The 27,921-nt window shown below is 39.6% G+C and overlaps 1 protein-coding gene across 2 annotated transcripts in view; it reads right to left on the bottom strand.

The window, feature by feature from the left end:
- LOC133556752 (citron rho-interacting kinase) overlaps positions 1-27,921 on the bottom strand; it is a 152,570-nt gene that overhangs the window by 98,161 nt on the left and 26,488 nt on the right. For both annotated transcript variants that reach the window (XM_061906997.1, XM_061906998.1), the window contains exons 2-9: positions 22,512-22,606; positions 18,796-18,939; positions 18,610-18,729; positions 8,267-8,428; positions 8,051-8,104; positions 3,984-4,037; positions 1,764-1,904; positions 1,406-1,531 (exon numbers count right to left, since the gene is read on the bottom strand). In XM_061906997.1, the coding sequence (XP_061762981.1) occupies positions 1,406-1,531; positions 1,764-1,904; positions 3,984-4,037; positions 8,051-8,104; positions 8,267-8,428; positions 18,610-18,729; positions 18,796-18,939; positions 22,512-22,520 (810 nt within the window). In that variant the 5' untranslated portion in view covers positions 22,521-22,606. The remainder of the gene's footprint in view (positions 1-1,405; positions 1,532-1,763; positions 1,905-3,983; positions 4,038-8,050; positions 8,105-8,266; positions 8,429-18,609; positions 18,730-18,795; positions 18,940-22,511; positions 22,607-27,921) is intronic.

The following is a 27,921-nucleotide window of genomic DNA, read 5'->3' as shown; positions in this document are numbered from 1 at the left end:
CGGTTTTTAGTTTTAGTGTTGAAATAAATAAATAAATAAAGAAATGGGTTGTACTTTTATAGCGCTTTTCTACCTTCAAGGTACTCAAAGCGCTTTGACACTACTTCCACATTTACCCATTCACACACACATTCACACACTGATGGAGGGAGCTGCCATGCAAGGCGCTAACCAGCACCCATCAGGAGCAAGGGTGAAGTGTCTTGCTCAGGACACAACAGACGTGACGAGGTTGGTTCTAGGTGGGATTTGAACCAGTGACCCTCGGGTTGCGCACGGCCACTCTCCCACTGCGCCACACCGTCACCGTAAAGATGTCTTTACCTTCACGCCATCACCGTTTCCACTCCATTTGCTTCGCACCCCGGGAAAACAATCCACGCCATAGTCCTAGTCCTGAGAGTAGGTGGGTTTATTTTGTACCTTTCGCATTCATATTTCACTGTTAGTTGCATTTTTGCTGCGTTTCACTTGATTGTAAAATATGTCAATCGAAAGGGGAGGGTGTTGTTCATATTTTGTTAAAATTCAGTGTTTTATCGTTCATAGAAAAATGTAAAATTCCATTACGTTTTTTAAGGCGGTCTGTCAAAACGTTTTTAGCTTCTAATCATTATTGTGAGGTTTTGTATTAGTGTTCCTAAAAATAGATATACTGGCCCCCAGACACATTTTTTTTTTTTTCTCTAAATGTGGCCCCCGGGTCAAAATAATTACCCAGGCCTGCTCTAACCACTGAGTAGTTATCATAATACCAGCCCACGGATACATTTATGAATAACTCTAAATCATTGCCCTGTATCATTTGTGGGTCTGCTTTTGAATATGTAACCCAGTAGTCTTGTCCCGATACAAATATTTTGGTACCGGTACCAAAATGTATTTCGATACTTGTTGGTACTTTGATACTTTTCTAAATAAAGGGCACCACAAAAATTGCATTCTTGGCTTTATTTTAACGAAACATCTTAGGGTACGTTAAACATATGTTTATTATTGCAAGTTTATCCTTGATTTGATTTGATTGATGGTGATAGTGGCCCCGTAATATTTGCTTGGTATCGCATACCAACATTTGTAGTATTGCACAGCTCTAAAATACAAAGGCTGTGTGATTGTTCTTTTTATTTGTACTGAACTGTGTATTGATTGATTGATTGATTGAAACTTTTATTAGTAGATTGCACAGTTCAGTACATATCTCGTACAATTGACCCGAATAAGTTTTTCAACTTGTTTAAGTCAGGGTCCACGTTAATCAATTCATGGTATATATAAAAGGTATATTTAATTTATATTTTTCGAAAGATCGTGTAAACGTGCACCTCCCCCCTGCTGTGATGACGATGAACTCTTATCAGCTCACGCTTCCTTTAAATATTTTTCGAGACAAGAGGTGACTTACCATGATTTTATCCGCCATCTGCTGGATTTGCTGGCCTTTGCTTTGGATGTCGTCCTTCATTTTAGTCTCACGGCGCTCGACGATCTCGAGCCTTTTCACCTGGTTCTCCAGAGTCTTCCTACCGTCCTGTACACGGTCCACACAAGTGCAAACATGCTTAGACATACTGACAAGCATGTCACGAGTGATTTAACATGATCTGTTTGCTTAATGTGGTTCTGTCTCCCTGTGATGTTTGATCCTGTTCTGTCTCCCTGTAATCTTTGTCTGATCTTGAATGGGATTGTGCTGAAAATTGTAATTTCCCCTCAGGGATTAATAAAGTATTTCTGATTGTGATTGAGAGAATGAAGTGAACCTCAGTCTCACGAAGTCGTCTGCGTAGACTGTCACTGGAGTCTTCCTTGGTCTGTAGCCTCTCCAGATCTCGTTCCAGGCGTTCTTTGACCAACTTCATGCTTTGGAGATGGTCCGTAGCTTCAGCACTGGATTTTAATGCCTTGGAATTCAAGTTTTTGAATTAAACATTTAGTCAGTAATGTGACGCTTGGTGGGCATAGCGATGCCGGATTTCTTCTTCCAAGGACGCGTCGGGCAAAAACACAGCGCAAGGCAGGGGTAGGGAACCTATGGCTCTAGAGCCAGATGTGGCTCTTTCGATGACTGCATCTGGCTCTCGGATAAATCTGAGCTGACACTGCTTAACACAATAAGTAATGAATAATTCCACTTGTAATCAAAGTGTTAAAAATAACGATCAAAATAGAAAACATGCTCATGCATTTGAATCCATCCATCCTTTTTTTTACCGCACTTGTTCAAGAAGTTGCATTAAGGGTAAGAAGTGATTTATTTATCATGGGTTAGTTTAGGGCTTGCTCTCCTAGGGGTTCTTCAGACCACCAAGCACCGACATGAGAGCCTGTTTCAGGGTTACAATATTTTTTTATTTTTCAATAAGTCTCTCAGTTGGTTTCCAGCAATTGTCTTTTTCTTTCGTTCTCGCTCTGGCTCCAGCTCCAACCCCATCTCTACTCCTGGCTGCTGCTTATAAACAGAGCGACAGGGGATGAGATAACAAGGCCTAGGTGGGCCATCTACGCACCTTTCGCTGATTTTGAGGCTGGTCCTGGCAACACCCTGCTTCGATGCAGGCCCGTAGGCCACGCCCCCCAGTTAGCTTCAGAATAACAATGTTATTAAAAAGAATAAGAGACCTGTTATACTCTATGTTGGTCTTACTTAAAAATGCACACGTTTAGTTGTGTTCGGTGCTAAAAAATATTTTATGGCTCTTACGGAAATACATTTTAAAATATTTGGATTCTTGGCTCTTGCAGCCAAAAAGGTTCCCGACCCCTGGCGTAAGGTATGAAATAAAGGATTTATTTAACCAATAGAAAGGCTAAGAACAAAAATACTGGTGCTAGGCAGAAAAGGCAAACAAAAGGCGCAAGCATGGAAGCTAGAGAAACAAACAGATACACTAACACTTGGCACAAAGGCACAAAAAGGGAAAACAAAAACAACTAGCATGAAAGCTAAGGAAAAAATACAGCGTAGCGCGAAAGCTAGCGAGTAAGAGCATGAAAAGCCGACGTCACTTGTTGCATGAGAGCAAATTAGGAACCGAGGACAAAATAACAAAAGGGGCAGGCTTAAATACGGCAGTAATTACGTCGAAAACAAGGGGCAGGTGAAAACTAATGATCAACCATGGTGACAGACTAAACAAGGAACTAAGGCAAACATTGGCAGACTATAATACAAAAATGGAACAAAACACGAATATGGAACGATCAGAGCAGCGGATCATAACAAGTAATGTCATTCATAGTTCCTTGATGACGGTTTTAAGACTGAATAATACATGTTTTCCGGATAAGTTATACCCCATGATTATAACCATTTCGCAAGGATATGCAACTCATCAGGCTATCATTTTAATTCCAGTAGGGCAAAAGAGGCAATCAGTGTTAGTGCTCTTACTCAACTTATTTTTCAGCACATTAAAGCAACAACCTCTCTTCGTCAAGCTCACAAAAATTCTTACCAAATGCTCGATATAATAAGTGTGCTTTTTAGCAAACCAGTATTGTTTGTTTATCAATCATCGAAAAACTATTGGACAAATGCAGGTAGGTCTCGATCAGCAAGATTAATCGGATTAAAAAAACAACAACAAATGATTGACCTTTAACCAACCCTTGAATGAAAGAGTTCAATTTTAGACTTAGACTTAGACAAACTTTAATGATCCACAAGGGAATTGTTTTCACACAGTAGCTCAGTTACAATGATGGAAAGTGGAAGGATAGAAAGGACAATGCAGGTATAAATAGACTAAAAATAGCGAATTTATACATGAAATAACCCAAACCAGTACTAGTGGACATAAGACCCTGAAAACACATGAAATATTATATTGTAATTAAAAGAAACAAATAACATACCAAGTATGAGGTCAGAGAAGATAAAGCTTTTATGCGCTTATCCCACAAAGTCAAATGCTTTTTCCTCCATTATGTTTGGGTGCACATAATTATTAATAATTCATTCCTTAACAAGAAATGTCTACCTTAGTAAGCTTCTCCTGAAGATCTTGGATCTTTGTCTGCTGCTCAGCATTGGTCTGGAAAAAAAAAAAGTACTATTTACAATACATTCTTCCTTTAAAAGGAAAATACAGTTAAACCTGTTGGGAGTCGATCGGATTTTGCTGACTTCTGTCAACAAAAGCGATTGTTGACATAACTAAAATTGCTTGCACATTTAAATGATAAATGATAAATGGGTTGTACTTGTATAGCGCTTTTCTACCTTCAAGGTACTCAAAGCGCTTTGACACTACTTCCACATTTACCCATTCACACACACATTCACACACACATTCACACACTGATGGAGGGAGCTGCCATGCAAGGCGCCAACCAGCACCCATCAGGAGCAAGGGTGAAGTGTCTTGCTCAGGACACAACGGACGTGACGAGGTTGGTACTAGGTGGGAATTGAACCAGGGACGCTCGGGTTGTGCACGGCCACTCTCCCACTGCGCCACGTGATTTACTCGTGATTTTGGCCCTAGGTATCAGCACAATTCCTGTGGGGGCTGTGTTGTTCTTAAGACCAGAATTGGTTGTATTCCCCGTAGTTTTCGGCAAAATTTGCCTTATTTTCAAATGTCGGCAGTCACGATAGGAACACTGTGTCACGGCATGGACTCGAACCCGCTTTTCTCCAGCAGCTATGTTTCCCAGTTCCTCCTCTGGCTAACTGCCCAGACACGCCCCTGCTCGCAACACACCCACGCAGCAACAAAGCTGCAGAAAATTACCAATCAGCACACCTGGGACTGACGAGAGAGAGCGGCACAAAAGCCAGTGGACCAAAGAGACCATTGCCAGAACGTAGCCTATCTTTCACAGTAAGCATCACGTCTGGCACCCCTCCCTCGTTCTTTGCTCGCCTTCTTTGTGCTCTTCCTCGTTCCCATGTTTGATGTCACTTGTGTCTTCCACAGTGTCTTCCTTGTTGCCTCACGACCTCCACCCGGATCTCTGCTTGCTTGCCTCCCTCGATCCTCGACCCCTGCTTGGACTCGGACATTGTTGCCTCTCTCCAACTCCCGACTGCTCGCCTCCCTGCTGACTACCTCTTCGTGTTGCCCCTTTGATTCAGCGAAGGATTCACACAACACGCACCGACAACAACCCCTGGTAAACTTACATTGTTAATTCTACACATCGTCCGCACTCATTCACTTGTGGTAGCATACACACCCCACACACTCATCAAGGTTTTCAATAAACCTGGTAACCCGCAGTTCTGCCTTGGTGTCGCCTCCTTCCCTCTGCCCAGTACATAACACACTGGGAGATAATGCGATATTTTTGGACCTAGATACCTCGTAAATTGGCCCATCTATTTTCTAGTGGCTAACAATAAAACGATAAAAAAATATAAAACAAGTTGGTACATTTTGTTTCAGAGCTTCCACAGCAGTTTACACCCACACAGTTTTAATTGAAATAGAAACTTTTGGAAAAGCAGTCGGGCCTGTTTGTCAAACTCAACTTTTTGATAATAATAAGAACACCATGGATGAGGACTTGGCAGTTATTCTGGGCTTAGACTGATTGAAAGTAGGGCTGGGGGATATATCGATATACTCGATATATCGCGGGTTTGTCTCTGTACGATATAGAAAATGACTATATCGTGATATTGGAGTATACGTTCTCATGCAGTTGCTTTTAGCTGCTGGCATTACACGACAGGCTCTTCTCACTCTTTCTTGTCTCTGCTTCTTACAGACAACAAGCGCACCTTCTTACATACGTCACATACGTATACGCCTTCGCGGAGCAGAGAGGTAGCAGCATGGGTAACGTTAGCTGTGGTGCGAATGTTAATACGAGAGAAAGAAGGTTTCGAATCTGGTATCAAATGAAGAAAGAATTAAATCCCAAGGAAAACAGCAGGGGGTCCATTGTCTAGCGGTGGTTTGGCTTCAAGTGGGAATATGTCGAACAGACAACTTTAATTTGTCAATTGTGCGGCAAAAGTGTTGCTACAAAAAGTAACATTGTTGCTAATTTGTAGCATCATTTGAAAAGTCACCTGCTATGATGAAAGATGAAAGTTTACTTATATAGCCCTAAATCACGAGTGTCTCAAAGGGCTGCACAAGCCACAACGACATCCTTGGCTCAGATCCCAGGGAAGAAAAAACTCAACCCAATGGGATGACAATGAGAAACCTTGAAGGGGACCGCAGATGTGGGGACCCCTCCCACCTGGGCGACCGGTGCAATGGACGTCGAGTGGATCAAGTTAACAGTGTGAGGATAAGAAACTATTTGATAACATTGTGTTGATATTGATCAACTGTCAATAGCACGCACCACAAATACATTTAAAAATGTAACATTTAATAATGGTATTGGTATCGTTTTGATACCAGCCAATCTCACTCATGAATGATCAGTATCAAAACCTTGATAATTGTGTCTTCTATTATTTCAAAAAAAACTTTGACGGCCGACACTAAAACGTGTCTGCAAAAAAGTCAACTCAATTCCAAGAAATGAAATGCTAAAGTATTCACAATTGATTAGCTTCTTGTTTAACGTTAACAAAAAGGTAAAATCTTGAACCTGAAGCTTAGAGCTCCATCTCTTCTTTCCAATGCAAATATTAGCCATGACATGATTCAATTAGTCTTATTGTTCAGAAATATTGAACGGAAATCGAGGGGTCGGAGATGTGCTAACTTTTCCAGACAGGGGAACTTTAATCTACTAATTTTCCAAGATGTTCTTATGATATTTCGCATGTTTTCCACAGTTCCGACAACCAATGTCCCATTACACCCAAACCCGAGGCGATAATGAAGACTGCATTCTCCGCATGTCAACATGTAAGAGGGATGTGTACTATGGCTATGAGTTGTTGTTTTTTTTTTTTTTTTCCCTTGGCCTCAGTCTGCACCCCCACTACAGGGCCCAGGCTAAGACCGATTTTTTTTATTTTATTTTAATCTTCTATTCTTTTCTCCCCCCCCCCCCCCACCCTCCACCCCCCCATGTTTACCTGTATGTCATCTTTTTTGTAAGGGGCGCTGGAAGCCGGCAGACCCGTCAGCGATCCTGTTCTGTCTCCCTGTAATGTTTGTCTGATCTTGAAAGGGATTGTGCTGAAAATTGTAATTTTCCTGAAGGAACTCTCCTGACGGAATAAATAAAGTACTATCTAATCTCCATTTGGTGACACACCATTAAAATGCCGAGGCAACCATTTCCACATCAACACCGTTTGAAAAAATTTGTCAACAACATAAGGAGATAACATCCGCAGTAACCTACCACATAGCGATTTAATTTCCTATTATGCAGCTCATTTTTATTTGACAGTTATTGAAATATCTTGTGTGACATCATGCACAAAAGTGCACTTTATTTGTTTGAAACTATTGTAGTGGCATTCTGTACAAAAATGCACTTTTAATTTAGTGTTGTTTTGATATGTCATCTCAGTGACATCATGCACAAAAGTGCACTCATAGCTTGTTTTAAAATGTCTCTGACAATCTTGCACTATCTGTTTTGGAAATGACATGAATGTTTGTGCCACTGCTTAATAACTGTTTAATAAATACAGTTTTAGTAAATTGACTTAGTTGTGATTTCCCTCTCTGCATGAAAGTTTAAAATGAGCATATATTAATGCAGTATGAAGAAGAATGTTTGAATGTAGACACATAGAATCATCATACTGCTGTGATTATATGCATCAAGTGTTCATTCAAGGCTAAGGCAAAATATCGAGATATATACCGTTTACACTAAATTGGCCCTAGTGTGTGAATGTGAGTGTGAATGTTGTCTGTCTATCTGTGTTGGCCCTGCGATGAGGTGGCGACTTGTCCAGGGTGTACCCCGCCTTCTGCCCGATTGTAGCTGAGATAGGCGCCAGCGCCCCCCGCGACCCCAAAAGGGAATAAGCGGTAGAAAATGAATGAATGAATATCGTGTATCGAAAAAATATGGAGATATTAAAAAAAAAGGCCATATCGCCCAGCCCTAATTGCAAGCTTAAACGGGTTTGACTGTATGAACATAAACATAGACAAAGAAATTAAATTACCTTGTCTAGTTTGGTGAACTGCTCATCTGCCTCTGCTTTGCCTTGCTCTTTTGCCTGTAAAAATACTATTTTTCGTCACTGAATACCCTCCAAATAGTCGAAATAATGACATGTTACAACATTCCTCAACAAACTCAAAGAGAGACAGACTATTTACAGTGAGTATTCTCTATTGTATGGATATGAAATTGTACTTTTTCTGGACAAGTCCGACACCTTCTGCAATCTATGCTGGTAGTTCCTCTTCAACTCTTCACTGTTCTGCCGAGACTCCTTCAGTTCGGCTTCGTACAAGTCGCTACGACGCCGAGCAGCAGATAGGTCCTCCTCCAGTTGACGGATGGAAACTCGCATCTCTTCCAGTTGGGCATGGTATTCCTGCAAGTAGGCCAAATCGTCAGTGGATGAAAGAGTACAAAAAAAATGCTTAACCCTTTGAAGTTTCCCTCTGTCCCTGGGTCTCCCTATGTCTCTCGTTAAAGGCCTACTGAAACCCACTACTACCGACCACGCAGTCTGATAGTTTATACATCAATGATGAAATATTAACATTGCAACACATGCCAATACGGCCAGTTTAGTTTACTAAATTGCAATTTTAATTTTCCCCGAAGTGTCCTGTTGGAAACGTCGTGGAACGATGACGCTTATGTTGACGCGTGCTTGTGACGTTATTGGTTGGAGTGGACATTTTATCCCAGCACCACTCACGGCTAACAGTCGTCTGATTTAATCGCATAATTACACAGTATTCTGGACATCTGTGTTGCTGAATCTTTTGCAATGTGTTCAATTAATAATGGATACAACAAAGAAGAACGATGTAGGTGGAAAGCGGTGTATTTCGGCCGGCAGTAGCAACACAAACACAGCCGGTGTTTCTTTGTTTGTTGTGAAGCTTTAATATGGAACAGAGCGGTCAAGCGAACATGTTTCTCTACCACATGTCAACCGGCAGGTTTCGGTGAGAAAATTGTGGTAATAAGTCGGCTCTTACCGTAAAACATGAGCGGAGCTTGTGTCGTTCTTCCTGCAGCTGTCAAAGAGGCAGCTGCGACTTTCTTGGCTCCTCCATGGCTTCACTCAGAGACACTGGCGGTCACCACACCCCTCCGACTTTCAGGTATGACTTTATAATCTCACTAAAACACTAGTAACACAATAACTAGATAAGGGATTTTCCAGAATTATCCTAGAAAATGTGTCTAATAACATCTGAATCGCTCCCACTGCCCTCATCTCTTTATTTTTCTGTCATTATCTTCATCCACGAATCTTCCATCCTCGGTCCAATTAATGGGGGAAATTTTCGCTTTCTCTGACAGAATCGCTCGCGCTGCTGGTGGCCATGATTGTAATCAATGTGCGGGTGTGAAGAGCTCTCACACCGGTGACGTCACGCGCACAACGGCTTCTACTTCCGGTACAGGGAAGGCTTTTTTATTAGCGACCAAAAGTTGCGAACTTTATCGTGGATGTTCTCTACTAAATCCTTTCAGCAAAAATATGGCAATATCGCAAAATGATCAAGTATGACACATAGAATGGACCTGCTATCCACGTTTAAATAAGAAAATCTCATTTCAGTAAGCCTTTAAAAGATTACAGTTGGTACAAAATGCGGCTGCTAGACTTTTGACAAGAACAAGAAAGTTTGATCATATTACGCCTGTACTGGCTCATCTGCACTGGCTTCCTGTGCACTTAAGATGTGACTTTAAGGTTTTATTACTTACGTATAAAATACTACACGGTCTAGCTCCATCCTATCTTGCAGATTGTATTGTACCATATGTCCCGGCAATTAATCAGCGTTCAAATAACTCCGGTTTATCAGTGATTCCCAGAGCCCAAAAAAAGTCTGCGGGCTATAGAGCGTTTTCTATTCGGGCTCCAGTACTCTGGAATGCCCTCCCGGTAACAGTTAGAGATGCTACCTCAGTAAAAGCATTTAAGACGCACCTTAAACCTCATTTGTATACTCTAGCCTTTAAATCCTCGCAGACCTGTAAAGCACTTTGGTTCAATTTAAAAGTTGTTGTAAACGTACTATATAAATAAAATTGACTTGACTTGACAGGAGGATTGAAGTTTGTATTTATTATGCTTTGCCTGCACGTCAAAACTCCTGTGAGTTAAATAATACAAAAATACAGACTATCCGGATATGAGCAGATTTGTTAGTGGTAAAATCTGCCCATTTCTACAAATGTTAATTTGTGCAAAATATTTCTACAGTGTCAGAGTTATTTGTTGTCGAACCCCAAGATGCAGAGATGGAGGCAGGCATTGGATGTGAAGACATTATTTAATATAAATAATAGAACAAGAACAAACAAAAAGCACGCACGTGGGCGGAATAACAAACTAAGGGAGCTAGCACTGGAAGCTAGAAAACAAAAAGGAACTTTAGCATGGAAGCTAGAGGATAACAAACAGAAAAACTGGAAATAGCCAATGGCTAACAAAAACAGCTTACCGCTACGACGACCAGAACAAGATGTAGCACGACAGGTAACAGCCGAAAAGATGCCAGACAAGACAGGTAGCAAAGACACAAGAGTGACATGAGGCAATGACAATACAAGTCCGAATGACAATACGATACAATGATCCAGCAACTGACACAAGACGAAGAGGGTACAAATAGGAGCGGGCTGATTGGTAACAGGTGTGGCCAGGTGCCAATCAGCCGCAGCTAAAGGAGGAACACAGCACTCAGGGAACAAGACAGGAAACTGACAAAATAAGAGCACTAGACAGGAACTAAAGACAGGAAATACTAAACACACAGAGGAGAAACTAAAACACAAACTGTCAGTGGCAACTCTGACATACAGCAGTAAAAATAAATGGTTAAAAAAGGGGTTACTGTTGGTCCAAGTGTTGTTTGACCCTAATCCAGTTGAATGAATTATTTCTGCGAGAAGCTATTCCAGTATTCATGTGAGCAACCTCATCCATAAGCAATGCCGCTCACTGCATTTAAACCCAGCAGGATGAAAAACGGTTCTGCAATTTTGCAGATAATAAAAAAAGATGCTAATGCGAGCCAGTTTATGTCTGTCAATTCAGGAGAAAAGGCAATGCTGAGAGTGAAAGTGAAAGTGAAGGGGTCACGGTTAAAAAAGCCATTGGTCACAGCCTAGTTGATCTAATTACAGGACATCAGGTTACACGGCACGTCGGTGCGTGTGTGCGTCCCGAGGCTGGCACTGATCCTCGGCAGACACGCAATACGACAAGTGAATCTGACAGCAGCGGGAGAAATTGCCAAAATGATTTCGGTAGAATGGAAAGCAAGACGCAGTCTGTTTGGATGAAAGAAGGCACGAACTCAATGTGATTTAAATTGATTTTGGGGTGTTTAGTTTTGTAATTCACTTTGCAATATAACATAGACTGCTTTTCTTTCTGCATGTCATCTGACCTCCTTGCAACGATAATAAAAACTGCACATGTTCTTTGTTTTTATTTCAGGAGTCACAAAGAAAACACATGCAAACTCCCAAAAGGAAGACCCCAAGCCCGGGGATCAAACCCAGAGCTTTCTTAATGCGAGGCAAACGCACCAACCCCTGTTCAACTGTGTGTGTGTCCATCCATCCATCCACTTTCTACCGCTTGTCCCTTTTGGGGTCGCAGAGGTAGCCTATCTCAGCTGCATTCCAGCGGAAGGCGGTGTACAACCTGGACAAGTCGCCACCTCATCGCAAGTCCAACACAGATAGACAACATTTACACACTAGGGCCAATTTAGTGTTGCCAATCAACCTATCCCCAGGTGCACGTCTTTGGAGGCATGCACCTGGGAGACAAGACATGTCTTTCATTCACATGTGAATAATATAGATACAGTCTATTATACAGCATTATTCACATGTGAATAACATAAATACAGTCTATTATACAGCATTATTCACATGTGAATAATATAAATACAGTCTCTTATACAGCATTATTCACATGTGAATAACATAAATACAGTCTATTATACAGCATTATTCACATGTGAATAATATAAATACAGTCTCTTATACAGCATTATTCACATGTGAAAAACATAAATATAGTCTATTATACAGCATTATTCACATGTGAATAACATAAATATAGTCTATTATACAGCATTATTCACATGTGAATAATATAAATACAGTCTATTATACAGCATTATTCACATGTGAATAACATAAATATAGTCTATTATACAGCATTATTCACATGTGAATAATACAAATATAGTCTATTATAGAGTATTATTCACATAAGAATAATATAAATACAGTCTATTATACAACATCATTCACATGTGAATAATGTGTGTGTGTGTGCGTGCGTGCGTATATATATATATATATATATATATATATATATATATATACACATTTATATATAGCTATATATATAGATATATATACACATATGTATGTGTGTGCGTGTGTGTGTGTGCGCACACACACATGTATATATAGCTGTATATATAGATATACATATATATATATATATATATATATATATATACACATATATATATATATATACATATATACACACACACACACATATATTATATATATATATATATATATATATATATATATATATATATATATATTTAAGGACATAACTTTTTGTCAGTTTTGTATTATAGGAATATTATCATTATTATTATTATTATTATTATTATTATTATTACAGTAATTATTAGTCAAAAGAGTGGTTCTCAAACTTTTTTTTTCCAACAATTACCACCACAGAGAACACATGATTTTCCAAGTGCCATCATATTGACCAACATTAAAATGTGGTAGCGTAGTAGGCCTAAGTATTCATTGAAAACAAGGCAGAGGTTTTATTAAGCAAGTGTATTTAATGTTTTTTCCAATGTAACATTACACATAGTTTGAACAGTAAGACTGTTTTGAATATAGGTAAATAAAACACTTTTACTTAATCAAGTGTTTATTTGGCGTACCACAAGATGGAGCCTGTGCGTCACTAGTGGTGCATGTACCGCAGTTTGAGAAGCACCGAGTTTGAACATTTCAGCTTTTTCTCCTTACTTAACAATTTTTTTCGAGCATTTTTACTGCGTTTTTTTCTTTTAAGAAGAGAATGAAAAAAAAATACTATAATTACGTAACTGCATAATCTAGAGTGTCAGCAAATTTGCTTGTATAAAAATAATTATGTTCCAGTTACATATTTAACTGTGTTTGTTATTCTTGTTGTAATTTTTGAAAGCAATTCATTCATAATTTATTTTTTGTATTATTTTTCTATTTTACTAACAAAACGCATCGATACTGAAGTATTGATACGGCCAATACCAGATCTTTATGCTATCAATATCAATTCTAAAATCTATATATCGATAATTTTTATACTTTCGTTCATAAGTGTCCAAACTTTTTCCAACAAGGGTTGTCAAAGTAAGCCAGGGCCTGTTTTAGCATTTTTTTTTTTAAACGCTCAAAACATAAAAACATATACATATGTGTATATATGTATATATGTATATATATATTTATATATATATATATATATATATATTTAAGGAGATAACTTTTTGTCAGCTTTGTCCATCCATTTTCTACCGCTTATTCCCTTTTGGGGTCGCGGGGGGCGCTGGCGCCTATCTCAGCTACAATCGGGCGGAAGGCGGGGTACACCCTGGACAAGTCGTCCCCTCATCGCAGGGCCAACACAGATAGACAGACAACATTCACACTCACATTCACACACTAGGGCCAATTTAGTGTTGCCAATCAACCTATCCCCAGGTGCATGTCTTTGGAAGTGGGAGGAAGCCGGAGTACCCGGATGGAACCCACGCATTCACGGGGAGAACATGCAAACTCCACGCAGAAAGATCCCGAGCCTGGATTTGAACACAGGACTGCAGGACCTTCGTATTGTGAGGCAGACGCACTAACCCCTCTGCCACCGTGAAGCCCCTGTCAGCTTTGTATTAAATGTGTTGAAAAAAAAGTTTGAGAACCACTGTTTTGACAAATAATTAATAATGATATATCTATAATACAAAACTGATATTATAGGTATATCATTATTAATTATTTGTCAAAACAGTGGTTCTCAAACTTTTTTTTCAACACATTTGCGGTCCTCTCCAAGGTTTCTCATAGTCACCCTCATCGACGTCCCCACTGGGTTGTAAGTTTTTTCCTTGTCCTTTTGTGGGTGCTGAAGTGTGCAGCCATTTGAGACACTTGTGATTCAGGGCTATATAAATAAGCATTGATACTATCAAGGACGTATTGATTGTATCGGACATCGCTTTCAGAAACTTAATCAAAAGAAAAATGATTATACTCCTACACAACTAACCTCACTCATGGTGCCAGAAAAAAAAACTCTCTGCTCTTGAACACTGGAACAAAAATGCATCATATGCAGCTAAAGATCATAAAAATTCAGCTTATGCGCTGCAATTGTACGTACAGTAGACTGTACATTGCAAAATCTGACCAAAAAAAAAAAAAAGTCTTATTAGGATAGGATGCAATACAGAAATCCCGGGTTTCAGATTGCTGAAACGAAATGAACCAAGGACCCAGCATCTCATCACAACAGTCTGCCCACTGCATCAGCTCTTCACTCCTAGGTATTTGGCTCTCATTTCCATAGCAACCGTTGCACAACGTATTCACTGCTTGGTAACCAGCACTTTAGTAGGCTGAGGGAAAAAAGGTCTGCTTTTTAAAACCGTTGATTTAAATTGATTTTTTTTTTTTTTGTATGAAAAAAAAAGTGCATACTGCTGAGTAGAGATTTGTAGATACTGCTGGTCTGTGTTCCATTACTGTCGATGTGACGGCTTCAGTCGTGTACTGGGATGTTCTCAGCTATGTTACATAACCCAAAATGCATGGAGCACACCAGGCACATGTAAATTTGAATTAAAAGCAGCATGGACAGTTAATATATATTGTTCTTGAAAAAGTAAATAGGTTATACAAAACCTCAAAAGCAGTGAAGTTGGCACGTTGTGTAAATGGTAAATTAAAAAAAAAAATACAATGATTTGCAAATCCTTTTCAACTTATATTCAATTGAATAGACTGCAAAGACAAGATACTTAACGTTTGAACTGGAAAACTTTGTTATTTTTTTGCAACTATTAGCTCATTTGGAATTTGAGGCCTGCAACATGTTTCAAAAAAGCTGGCACGAGTGGCAAAAAAGACTAAGGAAGTTGACAATTGTTTTTTTTTGCAAATAATCATTAACTTTAGAATTTGATGCCAGCAACACGTGACAAAGAAGTTGGGAAATGTGGCAGTAAATACTGATAAAGTTGAGGAATGCTCATCAAACACTTATTTGGAACATCCCACAGATGAACGGGCTAATTGGGAACAGGTGGGAGCCATGATTGGGTATAAATCAGCTTCCATGAAATGCTCAGTCATTCACAAACAAAGACCGGGTGAAGGTCACCGCTTTGTGAACAAATGCATGAGCAAATTTTTGAACAGTTTAAGAACAACATTTCTCCACCTGCTATTGCAAGGAATTTAGAGATTTCACCATCTATGGTACGTAATAGGGCTGCAAATCTTTGGGTGTCCCACGATTCTTGGGGGTCACGATTCGATAATATATCGATTTTTTCGATTCAACGCGATTCTCGATTCAAAAACGATATTTTTCCGATTCAAAAGGATTCTGTATTCATTCAATACATATGATTTTAGCAGGATTTACCCCAGTCTGCTGACATGCTAGCAGAGTAAACACATTTTTTTTAAAAAGCTTTTATAATTGTAAAGGACAATGTTTTATCAACTGATTGCAATAATGTAAATGTCTTTTAACTATTAAACAAACCAAAAATATGACTTATTTTATCTTTGTGAAAACATTGGACACAGTGTGTTGTCAAGCTTATGAGATGCGATGCAAGTGTAAGCCACTGTGACACTTTTTTTTAATTTTTTATAAATGTCTAATGATAATGTCAATGAGGGACTTTTAATCACTGCTATGCTGAAATTATAACTAATATTGATACTGTTGTTGATAATATTCATTTTTGTTTCACTACTTTTGGTTTGTTCTGTGTCGTGTTTGTGTCTCCTCTCAACTGCTCTGTTTATTGCAGTTCTGAGTGTTGCTGGGTCAGGTTTGGTTTTGGAATTGGATTGCATTGTTATGGTATTGCTGTGTAGTGATTTGTTGGATTGATAAAAAAAATAAAGAAAATAAATTAAAAAATCGATTTAAAAAAAAGACAATCGATTCTGAATCGCACAAAGTATTCGATTCGATTCGTATTCGAATCGATTTTTTCCCACACTCCTAGTACATAATATCATCAAAAGGTTCAGACAATCTGGAGAAATCACTGCACGTAAGCGATGATATTACGGGCCTTGGATCCCTCAGGCGGTACTGGATGCAGAGTCTGGGTGAGGCTGGGCCACAATAAAATATTTCTTGAAAAAAAATTTCTGCATACTCCTCAGCATGTCTAGTTGTATAATGACGTCTCAAATTGTATCCTTTGTGCACCACAACTTTCTCTGTGCAAATAAGAAACGTCGGGGTGTCCCTGTGCTCAACAAAGAAATATTGCATCCCCCACTTTTCCTGGAATTGTCTTTGCTCATCACTAACCCTTCTCTTCACTGCTGGCTTTGAAAAAGACATGTTTTGGGTTGTGGAATATATTTGTATTTAGCCGACACACTGAAAATAGTTATTTCCGCAATGTATGTTGTTCTGCTTTTCCTCCCTACAGCAACACGGCTGTCGGCAGATAATAGCCGGGAAAGTACCAGGATAGCGAGCGCAAAAAAGTGTGTTACCCAGCGTCATATAGAAATAAATGTAGAGTTCATCGTGTGAGGGAATGCAAATTAAACAATGAAAAAAACAAATAACGGTTTGAATTGGTCCAGGTTATCGGGGACTGTTATTACTGACGGACAGGTGTCGCGGTGTGACTGCAGCCAGGCACGTAACAAAACCCTCATCTTTATGGCAACGTCTCTGTCGCTTTCGCTCATTTGCCGCTTTTCCACTAATGCAGGGGTAGGCAACCCAGAACGTTGAAAGAGCCATTCTGGACCTGAACAACACAACGCTGGCAAGCGACATTCATATAAAACTCGCGGGCCGCGCTAACATTAAAATTTCATGTTAAGGTGGGGGCCGCAAAATAACATCTCGCGGGCCGCAATTGGCCCGCGGGCCCCGTGTCTGAGACCCCTGCTCTAAATGCACAGGCTATAAAGTTCACCGACATAAAGAGGGTGTGTTGTATGTAGACCACATTGCTTAGCAGAGTTCAGTGATGCAAATACATGTCAAGTTGATCAACAGATTGTATTTATCAAGACATGGACATGGGCGTGGATTGTTTTCCCGATGCAAAGGAAAATTGGCACGAGTGAGACGTGAATGTAAGTACATATTTATTTATACTAACACACTACAAACAAAGGAAGCAAAAAAAAAGGCGCGCACAAGGGCGGAGAACAAACTTGACTAGAAAAAAAAACTAGCACTATGGCATGACTATAGACAAAAACAAAACTCAACAACTGTGACATAGCAAAAAAAACAACTTACTTGGCATGAGCAGGAGGGAATAAACAGCATGGCATGGCATGAAGGAGGTATGTGTATATGTAAAGTCACCAACAACTTCCGGTTTAAACAATATCTATGATAAGTGCAAACAGGTGTGAGACATGAGGACAAGGTGGAAACTAATGAGTTGCTTTGGTAATAAGACAAACAAGGAAGTGCAGGAACAAGAACTGAGAGTCCAAAAAGTAAAACCAAACATGACAAAAACAAAACATTGGGCATGACAGTATTATTCTGCAGTGCAATTACCTTATTGAAATGAAAGCTAAAAGGGCATTAATGGGAGCTTTTAAAAAAAGAAGAAAAAAAGAACGACTTGTCCAGGGTGTACCTTGCCTTCCGCCCAATTGTAGCTGAAATAGGCACCAGCGCCCCCCTCGACCCCAAAAGGGAATAAGCGGTAGAAAATGGATGGATGGAAGAAAAAAAGAAGTTACTTTTCACAGTAACGCATCACTTTTGGTGTAAGTAACTGAGTTAGTTTGAAATAAAGTAAAAGTAAGGGGACGGCGTGGCGCGGTTGGCAGAGTGACTGTGCCAGCAACCTGAGGGTTCCCGGTTCAATCCCCACCTTCTACAATCCTAGTCACGTCCGTTGTGTCCTTGAGCAAGACACTTCACCCTTGCTCCTGATGGGGCCCTGGTTAGCGCCTTGCATGGCAGCTCCCGCCATCAGTGTGTGAATGTGTGTGTGAATGGGTGAATGTGGAAATAGTGTCAAAGCGCTTTGAGTTCCTTAAAAAGGTAGAAAAGCGCTATACGAGTATAGTCCATTTAGCATTTACCATAACTAGTAACTGTAACTAGCTACTGGTTTTCAGCAACTAACCTAACACTGGTCATTATATGATCAACTAGAAACGGGCTGCGGGCCAAATGGTAAGACTCTAAACTTGGAAATACTTGTGACAAACATACGTGGAAAGACGTCCTCGTACCTGCTCCTTGATTTCCTGAAGCTTGTTACTTTGCTCCCGGATGTCGTGGAGGAGCTGCAGAGCTTTGTCATCCTCTTGTGTCACTTCCATGCGAGCTTGTTCCAAGCTACGCTTCAGACTCTGCAAGCAAGACATGGACAAAGTCCATAAACGTAGCTCGCAATTCTCTGCACCGCATCTGCTTACGCTGCATTCGGAGATGTAGGTCGCCAGGTCCTGTTCCAGGATCGTCCTTTGACTTTCCGAGGCCTTTAACTCGTCGTCCTTCTGCTGCAGGACCAACTCCAGGTCAGACATCTTTCTTTGCACGAGTGAGATCTCCTGCTCTACCTGAAAATGAGAACATGAGGTGTTGAACTGACACGTCTCGAGACCTGCACAGCCTGGAGATAAGTCAGCCTCACTGGAAAACTCATTGGAAAACCTCTGAAGAGTAAAATTGTGTTAGGAACTGACGGAGATAGATATCTTCATATATACATTTTTAAGAGTTATTTCTTTTCTATAGTCATATTTTAAATAGCTTGTGTTCCATCTTGTACTCTTTTTATCTTTTCTTTATCTCATGACCGATGGTACACTGTAGACTACCTTGAGTTTGGAATGCAGGAATAGCAAAACTCCTTCTTCCTATCTCTTCCTGTCTCCAGCAGAGGAAAACAATAGATATATGTATTCGCTCTGAAGGGTGGGGGCTATTGGCATATTGAAAAAGACAAGACTTCCATAGTGTTTTCAGATCAACTAGGCGATGCAAATTGAATGTGTTGTTTTTTTAGGTTGGTCTCTCCAAAGCTTTGGAATAAATTGCAAAATACCTATTCTGTTCTGGGTTATCATTTAAAATCAGCTTATGTGTCATCAAAAGAACTTGGGCAACTTAAAAATTCCCTCGGAGAAACATCTGGTCCAAACGCAACAGAACTCACGTATCTAATAAAACATAATTTTATCAACTACCTCTGTGGTGTGATCAGTACAATACAACATAATATTAGGTATTTATTGTAGCGTCCTGGAAGAGTTAGTGCTGCAAGGGATTCTTGGTATTTGTTCTGTTGTGTTGATGTTGTGTTATCGTGCGGATGTTCTCCCGAAATGGGTTTGTCATTCTTGTTTGGTGTGGGTTCACAGTGTGGCGCATATTTGTAAAGGTGTTAAAGTTGTTTATATGGCCACCCTAATTGTGACCTGTATGGCTGTTGACCAAGTATATCATCACGAGTGTCTCAAAGGGCTGAGCAAGCCACAATGACATCCTCGGTTCAGATCCCACATCAGGGCAAGGAAAAATTCAACCCAGTGGGATGACAATGAGAAACTTTGGAGAGGACCGCAGATGTGGGTGATCCCCACCCCCTCTAGGAAGACCAGTGCAATTGGACGTCGAGTGGGTCTAGCATAATATTGTAAAAGTCCAGTCCATAGTGGATCTAACATAATAGTGAGAGTCCAGTCCGTAGTGGATCTAACATAATAGTGAGAGTCCAGTCCATAGTGGATCTAACATAATAGTGAGAGTCCAGACCATAGTGGATTTAACATAATAGTGAGAGTCCAGTCCATAGTGGATCTAACATACTAGTGAGAGTTCAGTCCATAGTGGATCTAACATAATAGTGAGAGTTCAGTCCATAGTGGATCTAATATAATAGTGAGAGTCCAGTCCATAGTGGATCTATCATAATGTTGTGAAAGTCCAGTCCATGGTGGATCTAACATAATAGGGAGAGTCCAGTCCATAGTGGATCTAACATAACAGTGACAGTCCAGTCCATAGTGGATCTAACATAATATTGTGAAAGTCCAGTCCATAGTGGATCTAACATAACAGTGGGAGTCCAGTCGATTGTGGATCTAACATACTAGTGAGAGTTCAGTCCATAGTGGATCTAACATAATAGTGAGAGTTCAGTCCATAGTGGATCTAATATAATAGTGAGAGTCCAGTCCATAGTGGATCTAACATAATATTGTGAAAGTCCAGTCCATGGTGGATCTAACATAATAGTAAGAGTCCAGTCCATAGTGGATCTAACATAATAGTGAGAGTCCAGTCCATAGTGGATCTAACATAATAGTGAGAGTCCAGTCCATAGTGGATCTAACATAATATTGTGAAAGTCCAGTCCATGGTGGGTCTAACATAATAGAGCGAGAGTCCAGTCCATAGTGGATTTAACATAATAGTGAGAGTCCAGTCCATAGTGGATCTAACATAGTATTGGGAAAGTCCAGTCCATGGTGGATCTAACACAATAGTGAGAGTCCAGTCCATAGTGGATCTAACATAATAGTGTGAGTCCAGTCCATGGTGGATTGATTGATTGATTGAGACTTTTATTAGTAGATTGCACAGTTCAGTACATATTCCATACAATTGACCACTAAATGGTAATACCTAATACGTTTTTCAACTTGTTTAAGTCGGGGTCCACGTTAATCAATTCATGGATCTAACATAATAGTGAGAGTCCGGTCCATAGTGGATCTAACATAATAGTGAGAGTCCGGTCCATAGTGGATCTAACATAATAGTGAGAGTCCAGTCCATAGTGGATCTAACATAATAGAGTGAGAGTCCAGTCCATAGTGGATCTAACATAATAGTGAGAGTCCAGTCCATAGTGGATCTAACATAATAGTGTGAGTCCAGTCCATAGTGGATCTATCATAATAGTGAGAGTCCAGTCCATAGTGGATCTAATATAATAATGAGAGTCCAGTTCATAGTGGATGTAACATAATAGTGAGAGTCCAGCCGATAGTGGATCTAACATAATAGTGAGAGTCCAGCCGATAGTGGATCTAACATAATAGTGAGAGTCCAGTCCATAGTGGATCTAACATAATAGTGAGAGTCCAGCCGATAGTGGATCTAACATAATAGTGAGAGTCCAGCCGATAGTGGATCTAACATAATAGTGAGAGTCCAGTCCATAGTGGATCTAACATAATAGTGAGAGTCCAGTCCATAGTGGATCTAACATAATAGTGGCAGGAAAACGAGCAGCATGAGCTATGGCGTGAAGACTAGTAATGTCGCCAGGACGACTGACTGGCAAAACAGGCTTAAATTAAAGTCTCTTGATTAGAGCAGGTGCTTTTTTTACATGAGGCAGGTGAAACTAATGGGTCGTCATGGTAACGAAACAAGGGAGCGTAAACAGGAACTAAAAGAGTCCAAAACTACAGAAAATAGCAAAAACATAATCCAGACCACCGAACATGACAACATCACAATTTCCAGTCCCTCTATTCAAGAATGTTAGCATGTGTGCCTCACAGTTAGGAGATCAAGGATTAAATTTCCGTTGAGGTTTGCGTGTTCTCCCCATGCATCTTCAACAACTCCGACTTCCAAAAACATGTCAGTTTGTGAATGTGGGCGTGAGTATACTGTAATGCGGGTCTAGGTCATTATTTTGACTTGGGGGGGAGGGGGGATCGTGCACGACAACATCTGCGGATCAGCGCCCACATAAGGGCAAGGAAAAACTCACAACCAAGTGGGACGTCAATGAGAATGACCATGAGGAACCTTGGAGAAAGCCCTTTGAGACACTTGTGATTTGGGGCTACATAAATAAAGATTGATTGATTGATTGATTGATTGATTGATTGATTGATTGATTGATTGATTGATTGATTGATTGAACTTAACAATACTGCATGTAAACAAAAACGGACCTATTATTAATAGAAACAACCTCTTTGGGTCTCTAATTGTCTGTTGTTATTCTTTAGTAACAAGAAGAACGGGATTGATCAGGACTTTTTGAGTTTTTCGACATACAGGTTCCACTGTAGAATAGCAAAAAAAAAAAAAAAAACAGCAGTAGTAGAGAGAAGGGAGATGTGGATATTTTGCTCTCCTGAAAAAAGCTTGTTAGGAATAATACCTGTGACATGTGTCCAGAGATTCACAATCTGGTTTTCAAGAAAGAATCTCAAAGGAGAGGCGCTCTTCGGGAGAACTGATGGTTGTGGCAATAATCTGTAGGAGAGAGAAGTGAGACAAATTACCATAATAGAAAAAAAATCATTAAATTTAACTGCAATTAGTGAAGCATAAATATGCAAAAGTCTTGAGTCTTGAGCAAGCATAACATATGTTACATCTGAAGATAGATACAGATCAAAATGAAGAGACCAGATCAGTTTCTGTTCTTACACTATTTAAAGCAGGGGTCCCCAAACTAATGCCTGCCGGCATCCAAAATCCGGCCCGCGGGAAGTTCCACGTTCAAAAAAATTGAAAGTTATTTAATCTTATTTTCTTAAATTAGTCCTTTCTAATCCATTTTAGTCTTACTACTCTCGGTGTCTCCTTGCCGCTCAGGCAAATCATATTGTCAAAAAATGCATTTTCTTATCGATAATGTGACATCATTAGCGGCAAGTGCACACTCTTTCAGTCAATTAGTGCTATATATATATATATATATATATACATACATACATACATACATGCATACATACACATATATATATATACATACATACATATACTATAAAAACACTACCACTTTTTATATTTTCCTTTGTTTGTTTTTTATTGTAGCCACATGGTGGTCCAAAGTCCATGGTTCTCGCCCAGAAAAGGGTGGAGTGCCATCTCCGGGTTGGAGAGGAGACCCTGCCCCAAGTGGAGGAGTTCAAGTACCTCGGAGTCTTGTTCACGAGTGAGGGAAGAGTGGATCGCGAGATCTTCAGTAATGCGGACGCTGTATCGATCCGTTGTGGTGAAGAAGGAGCTGAGCCGGAAGGCAAAGCTCTCAATTTACCGGTCGATCTACGTTCCCATCCTCACCTATGGTCATGAGCTTTGGGTTAGGACCGAAAGGACAAGATCACGGGTACAAGCGGCCGAAATGAGCTTCCTCCGCCCTCCCTTAGAGCAGTGGTCCCCAACCACCGGGCTGCGGCCCGATTGGTACCGGGCCGCAGAAGAATGTTTTATTAATTTTTATTTTAAAAAAAATAAAAACAGGTTTTTTGGGGTTTTTTTTATTAAATCAACATAAAAAACACAATATTATAGCTCGGTTGGTAGAGTGGCCGTGCCAGCAACTTGAGGGTTGCAGGTTCGATTCCCACTTCCGCCATCCTAGTCACTGCCGTTGTGTCCTTGGGCAAGACACTTTACCCACCTGCTCCCAGTGCCACCCACACTGGTTTAAAATGTAACTTAGATATTGGGTTTCACTATGTAAAGCGCTTTGAGTCACTAGAGAAAAGCGCTATATAAATATAATTCACTTCACTTCACATATACACTTACGATTAGTGCACCAACCACAAAAACCTCCCTTTTTCATGACAAAAACGTCCCTTTTTCATGACAAAAAGCTGAATTGTGAATATTTTTTGTTCTTAAAGCATGACAGTGGAGTGTGTTTGTCTTTGACGTTCCATCAGTTGGTTTGCAGACTACTTACAAACTCATGAAGTATGACTAACAATGCCAAAGTGACTCAAGCTCTATTAGCACATGCAATAATCTCTTTTTTATGAGTATCGACACAACATGGATTCTTCTCGGAGCCGTGTGCAGACTCTCCACAAAATTAGGTAGACGCTGTTTTCAAATTGGTAGTATAGTGCTGCTAATTGTCCTCTATGGAATGTTTTACTATGTCAAATTACAATTAGGGACGCCTAAAACGTTTGCACAGCACTCTATGTTCACATTAAAAAAACAATTTTTAGAATAATATTTTATTACCCATCATGCACAGCAGGAAAAAAGTATTTTTTACAAAGACACATACAGTACAGAATTTGTATGATATTTTTGAGAGCTACAGAATATCAACAAGAAATGCAGAAATAATCGTAATAATAACAGTTTTTTCTAAGCATATTATACAACATTTTTTAACTGAAATAAGCGTTTCCAATCATAAAAATGGCTGAATGAACTAAAAATATCGGTAACACTTTAGTATGGGGAACACATATTCAGCATTAATTAGTTGCTTATTAACATGCAAATTAGGAACATATTAGCTCTTAATTAGTAATTTTTAAGTATGCCTTATTCTGCATGGCCTTATTATACCAGCAGTAAGCCATTAACTAAGAGTCTTCCCTCAATAACCTCAAAATTATGCTTATTAGTAACCCTAACCCTTATATGTTCCCCTAGTGGCTTGTGCAGCCCTTTGAGACACACGTGATTTAACGCTATATAAGTAAACATTGATTGATTGATTGAGTGTCTGAAAAACTCAAAATGAAGTCTTTGTTACTTTAATAAGCAACTAATTAATGGTGAATATGTTCCCCGTACTAAAGTGTTACCAAAATATTAATACCAATAAATAAGACCAAACCAATCAGATTACAACGTTCAGCATTGTGGCCACTGATTGGCTGAGCCTTAGGTAGCATTACTATAGTGCAGGGGTAGGGAACCTACGGCTCGCGAGCCGGATGTGGCTCTTTTGATGACAGCATCTGGCTCTCGGATAAATCTGAGCTGACACTACTTAACACGATAAGTAATGAATAATTCCACTTGTAATCACAGTGTTAAAAATAACGTTAAAAATACAAAAATGCTCATGCATTTGAATCCATCCATCCTTTTTCTACCGCACCTGTTCAAGAAGTTGCCTTAAGGGTAAGAAATAATTGATTTATTATTGGTTAGTGTAGGGCTAGCCCTCTTGGGGGTTCTTCAACAAGGCCCAGGTGGGCCATTTACACACCTGTCGCTGATTTCGAGGCCGGTCCTGGCAACACCCCGCTTCGCTGCAGACCCGCAGGCCACGCTCCCTCCTAAGTTAGCTTCAGAATAACAACGTTATTACAAAGAATAAGAGACCTATTATACTCTAGAAATGTTGGTCTTATTTAAAAATGTACACTTTTAGTTGTGTTCAGTGTTAAAAATATATTATATGGCTCTTACGTAAATACATTTTTAAATATCTGGCTTCTTGGCTCTCACAGCCAAAAAGGTTCCCGGCCCCTACTATAGTGGATTAAAAGACTGTAAAGGTGACTAAAGGGTGTTGTGTATCTTAAATGTTGGTAAACTTTAATATTGAATGGTTTCTATGGAAATTCATTACCATCAATTAACAGCAATAAACAGGGGGATTATAATCAGGGCTGGGCGGTATGGCCTTTTTTTTAATATCTCAATCTTTTTAGGCCATGTCACGATGTACGAAATATATCTCGATATTTTTTCTTAGCCTTGAATGAACACTTAATGCATATAATCACAGCAGTATGATGATTCCATGTGTCTACATTAAAACTAGAGATGCACCGAAATGAAAATTTGTGGCCGAAGCCGTAGCCGAATACATTTTAAACGCTTGGCCGAAGGCCGAATACCGAATAATGAATGCAGTTTTTCACAATTTTTTTTATATTGCATAAATAGCCTAGAATAAATATTCAGACATGTGTTTCAAATAAAGTACTTTTTTATTGAATATTGACATTTTTTTAATATTCCAGTAGCCTTTGCTTTTCCAAAAAAGCACTAAGTTTTTCATTTATATTAGGCCTTCAAACAAAACATGCATTCCAAAAAAAAATAAAGTGCATTAAAGTGGATAAACCCACAACAAATGAGTTATTGTCCTTTTGGCAAAAGTCTCCTTAGCCACAGTAGATATGCTAATAATGTAAACAGAAGGCTCAAGTAAATCTCAATTAAGTGTGTGCTTTTAACCTCTTACACTTATACAGGTAGCCTACACAACAGGCTAATAATGTGAACAGAGGCCCCACTAAATCTCAATAAGTGTGTGCTTGTAACCTCATACACTTATACAGGTACACAACATATCCCAACGTCACCGCGTCACTGCACGTTGGTTGATTGCGTCACCGCGTCAAATAATTGCCTCACACGCCACTATTCGGCCTTGTTCTTATGTCATTCCACCGAAGGCCAAATGTGGCTTTTTTTGCCATATTCGGCCGAATATATTCGGTTACCGATTAATCGGTGCATCCCTAATTAAAACATTCTTCTTCATACTGCATTAATATATGCTCATTTTAAACTTTCATGCAGAGAGAGAAATCGCAACTAAGTCAATTTAGCAAAAGTGTATTTATTAAACAGTTATTAAGCAGTGGCACAAACATTCATGTCGTTTCAAAACAGAAAGTGCAAGATTGTCAGAGACATTTTAAAACAAGCTATGAGTGCACTTTTGTGCATGATGTCACTAAATTGACATATAAAAACAACACTAAATGAAAGTTTGTTTCTTTGTACAGAACGCCACTACAATAGTTTAAAGCAAATAAAGTGCACAATATATTTCAATCAGTGTCAAATAAAAATGAGCTGCATAATAGGAAATCGAATAGTGTTCATCCTTTGCTATGTGGTAGGTTCTTGTGGACGTTATCTCCTCCTGTGGTTGACTTTTTTTTTTTAATACGGTGTTGATGTGGAAATGTTTGCCTCTGCATTTTGATGGTGTGGGTGTGTGTTACGGAATAGAGATGTTGACATGCGGAGTAAGCACTCTTCATTCTCTAGCAGGTGACTTTTCAAATGATGCTACACATTAGCAGGAACGCTACTTTTTGTAACAACGCTTTTGCCGCATACTTGACAAATAACGGTTGTCTGTTCGTCATATTCCCACTTGAAGCCCCCCCCCCAAAGCAACGGCGGCGTGGCTCAAGAAGAAGAAATAAGATCTTGGCGTGGCCTAGCCAGGCTCTGGACCTGAATGCTATTGAAAATCTGTGGAGGGAGTGGAAACTTGGAGTTGCCAAGCAACAGCCTACAGAACTTGGAGAGTGTCTTTAAAAAGGAGCGGACCAAAAATGCATTAGAAAATACTGTAGATGAGTGGTCCCCAACCTTTTTGTATCAATCCTCTACTCCAATATGAGCATGATACTGTACATTATCAATCCTCTACTCCAATATGAGCATGATACTGTGCAGTATCAATCCTCTACTCCAATGTGAATATGATACTGTACAGGATCAATCCTCTACTCCAATGTGAACATGATACTATACAGTATCAATCCTGTACTCCACTATGAGCATGATACTGTACAGTATCAATCCTCTACTTCAATATGAACATGATACTATACAGTATCAATCTCCTCCTCCAATATGAGCATGATACTGTACAGTATCAATCCTCTACTCCAATATGAGCATGATACTGTGCAGTATCAATCCTCTACTTCAATATGAGGATGATACTGTACAATATCAAACCTCTACTCCAATATGAGGATGATACAGTACAATATCAAACCTCTACTCCAATATGAGCATGATACTGTACAGTATAAATCCTCTAC

The sequence above is a fragment of the Nerophis ophidion genome, linkage group LG07 (genome assembly GCF_033978795.1).
Source record: "Nerophis ophidion isolate RoL-2023_Sa linkage group LG07, RoL_Noph_v1.0, whole genome shotgun sequence".
Lineage (NCBI taxonomy): Eukaryota > Metazoa > Chordata > Actinopteri > Syngnathiformes > Syngnathidae > Nerophis > Nerophis ophidion.
The sequence above is the reverse complement of the archived record's forward strand: the minus strand, read 5'-3'. Positions and strand labels throughout refer to the sequence as shown.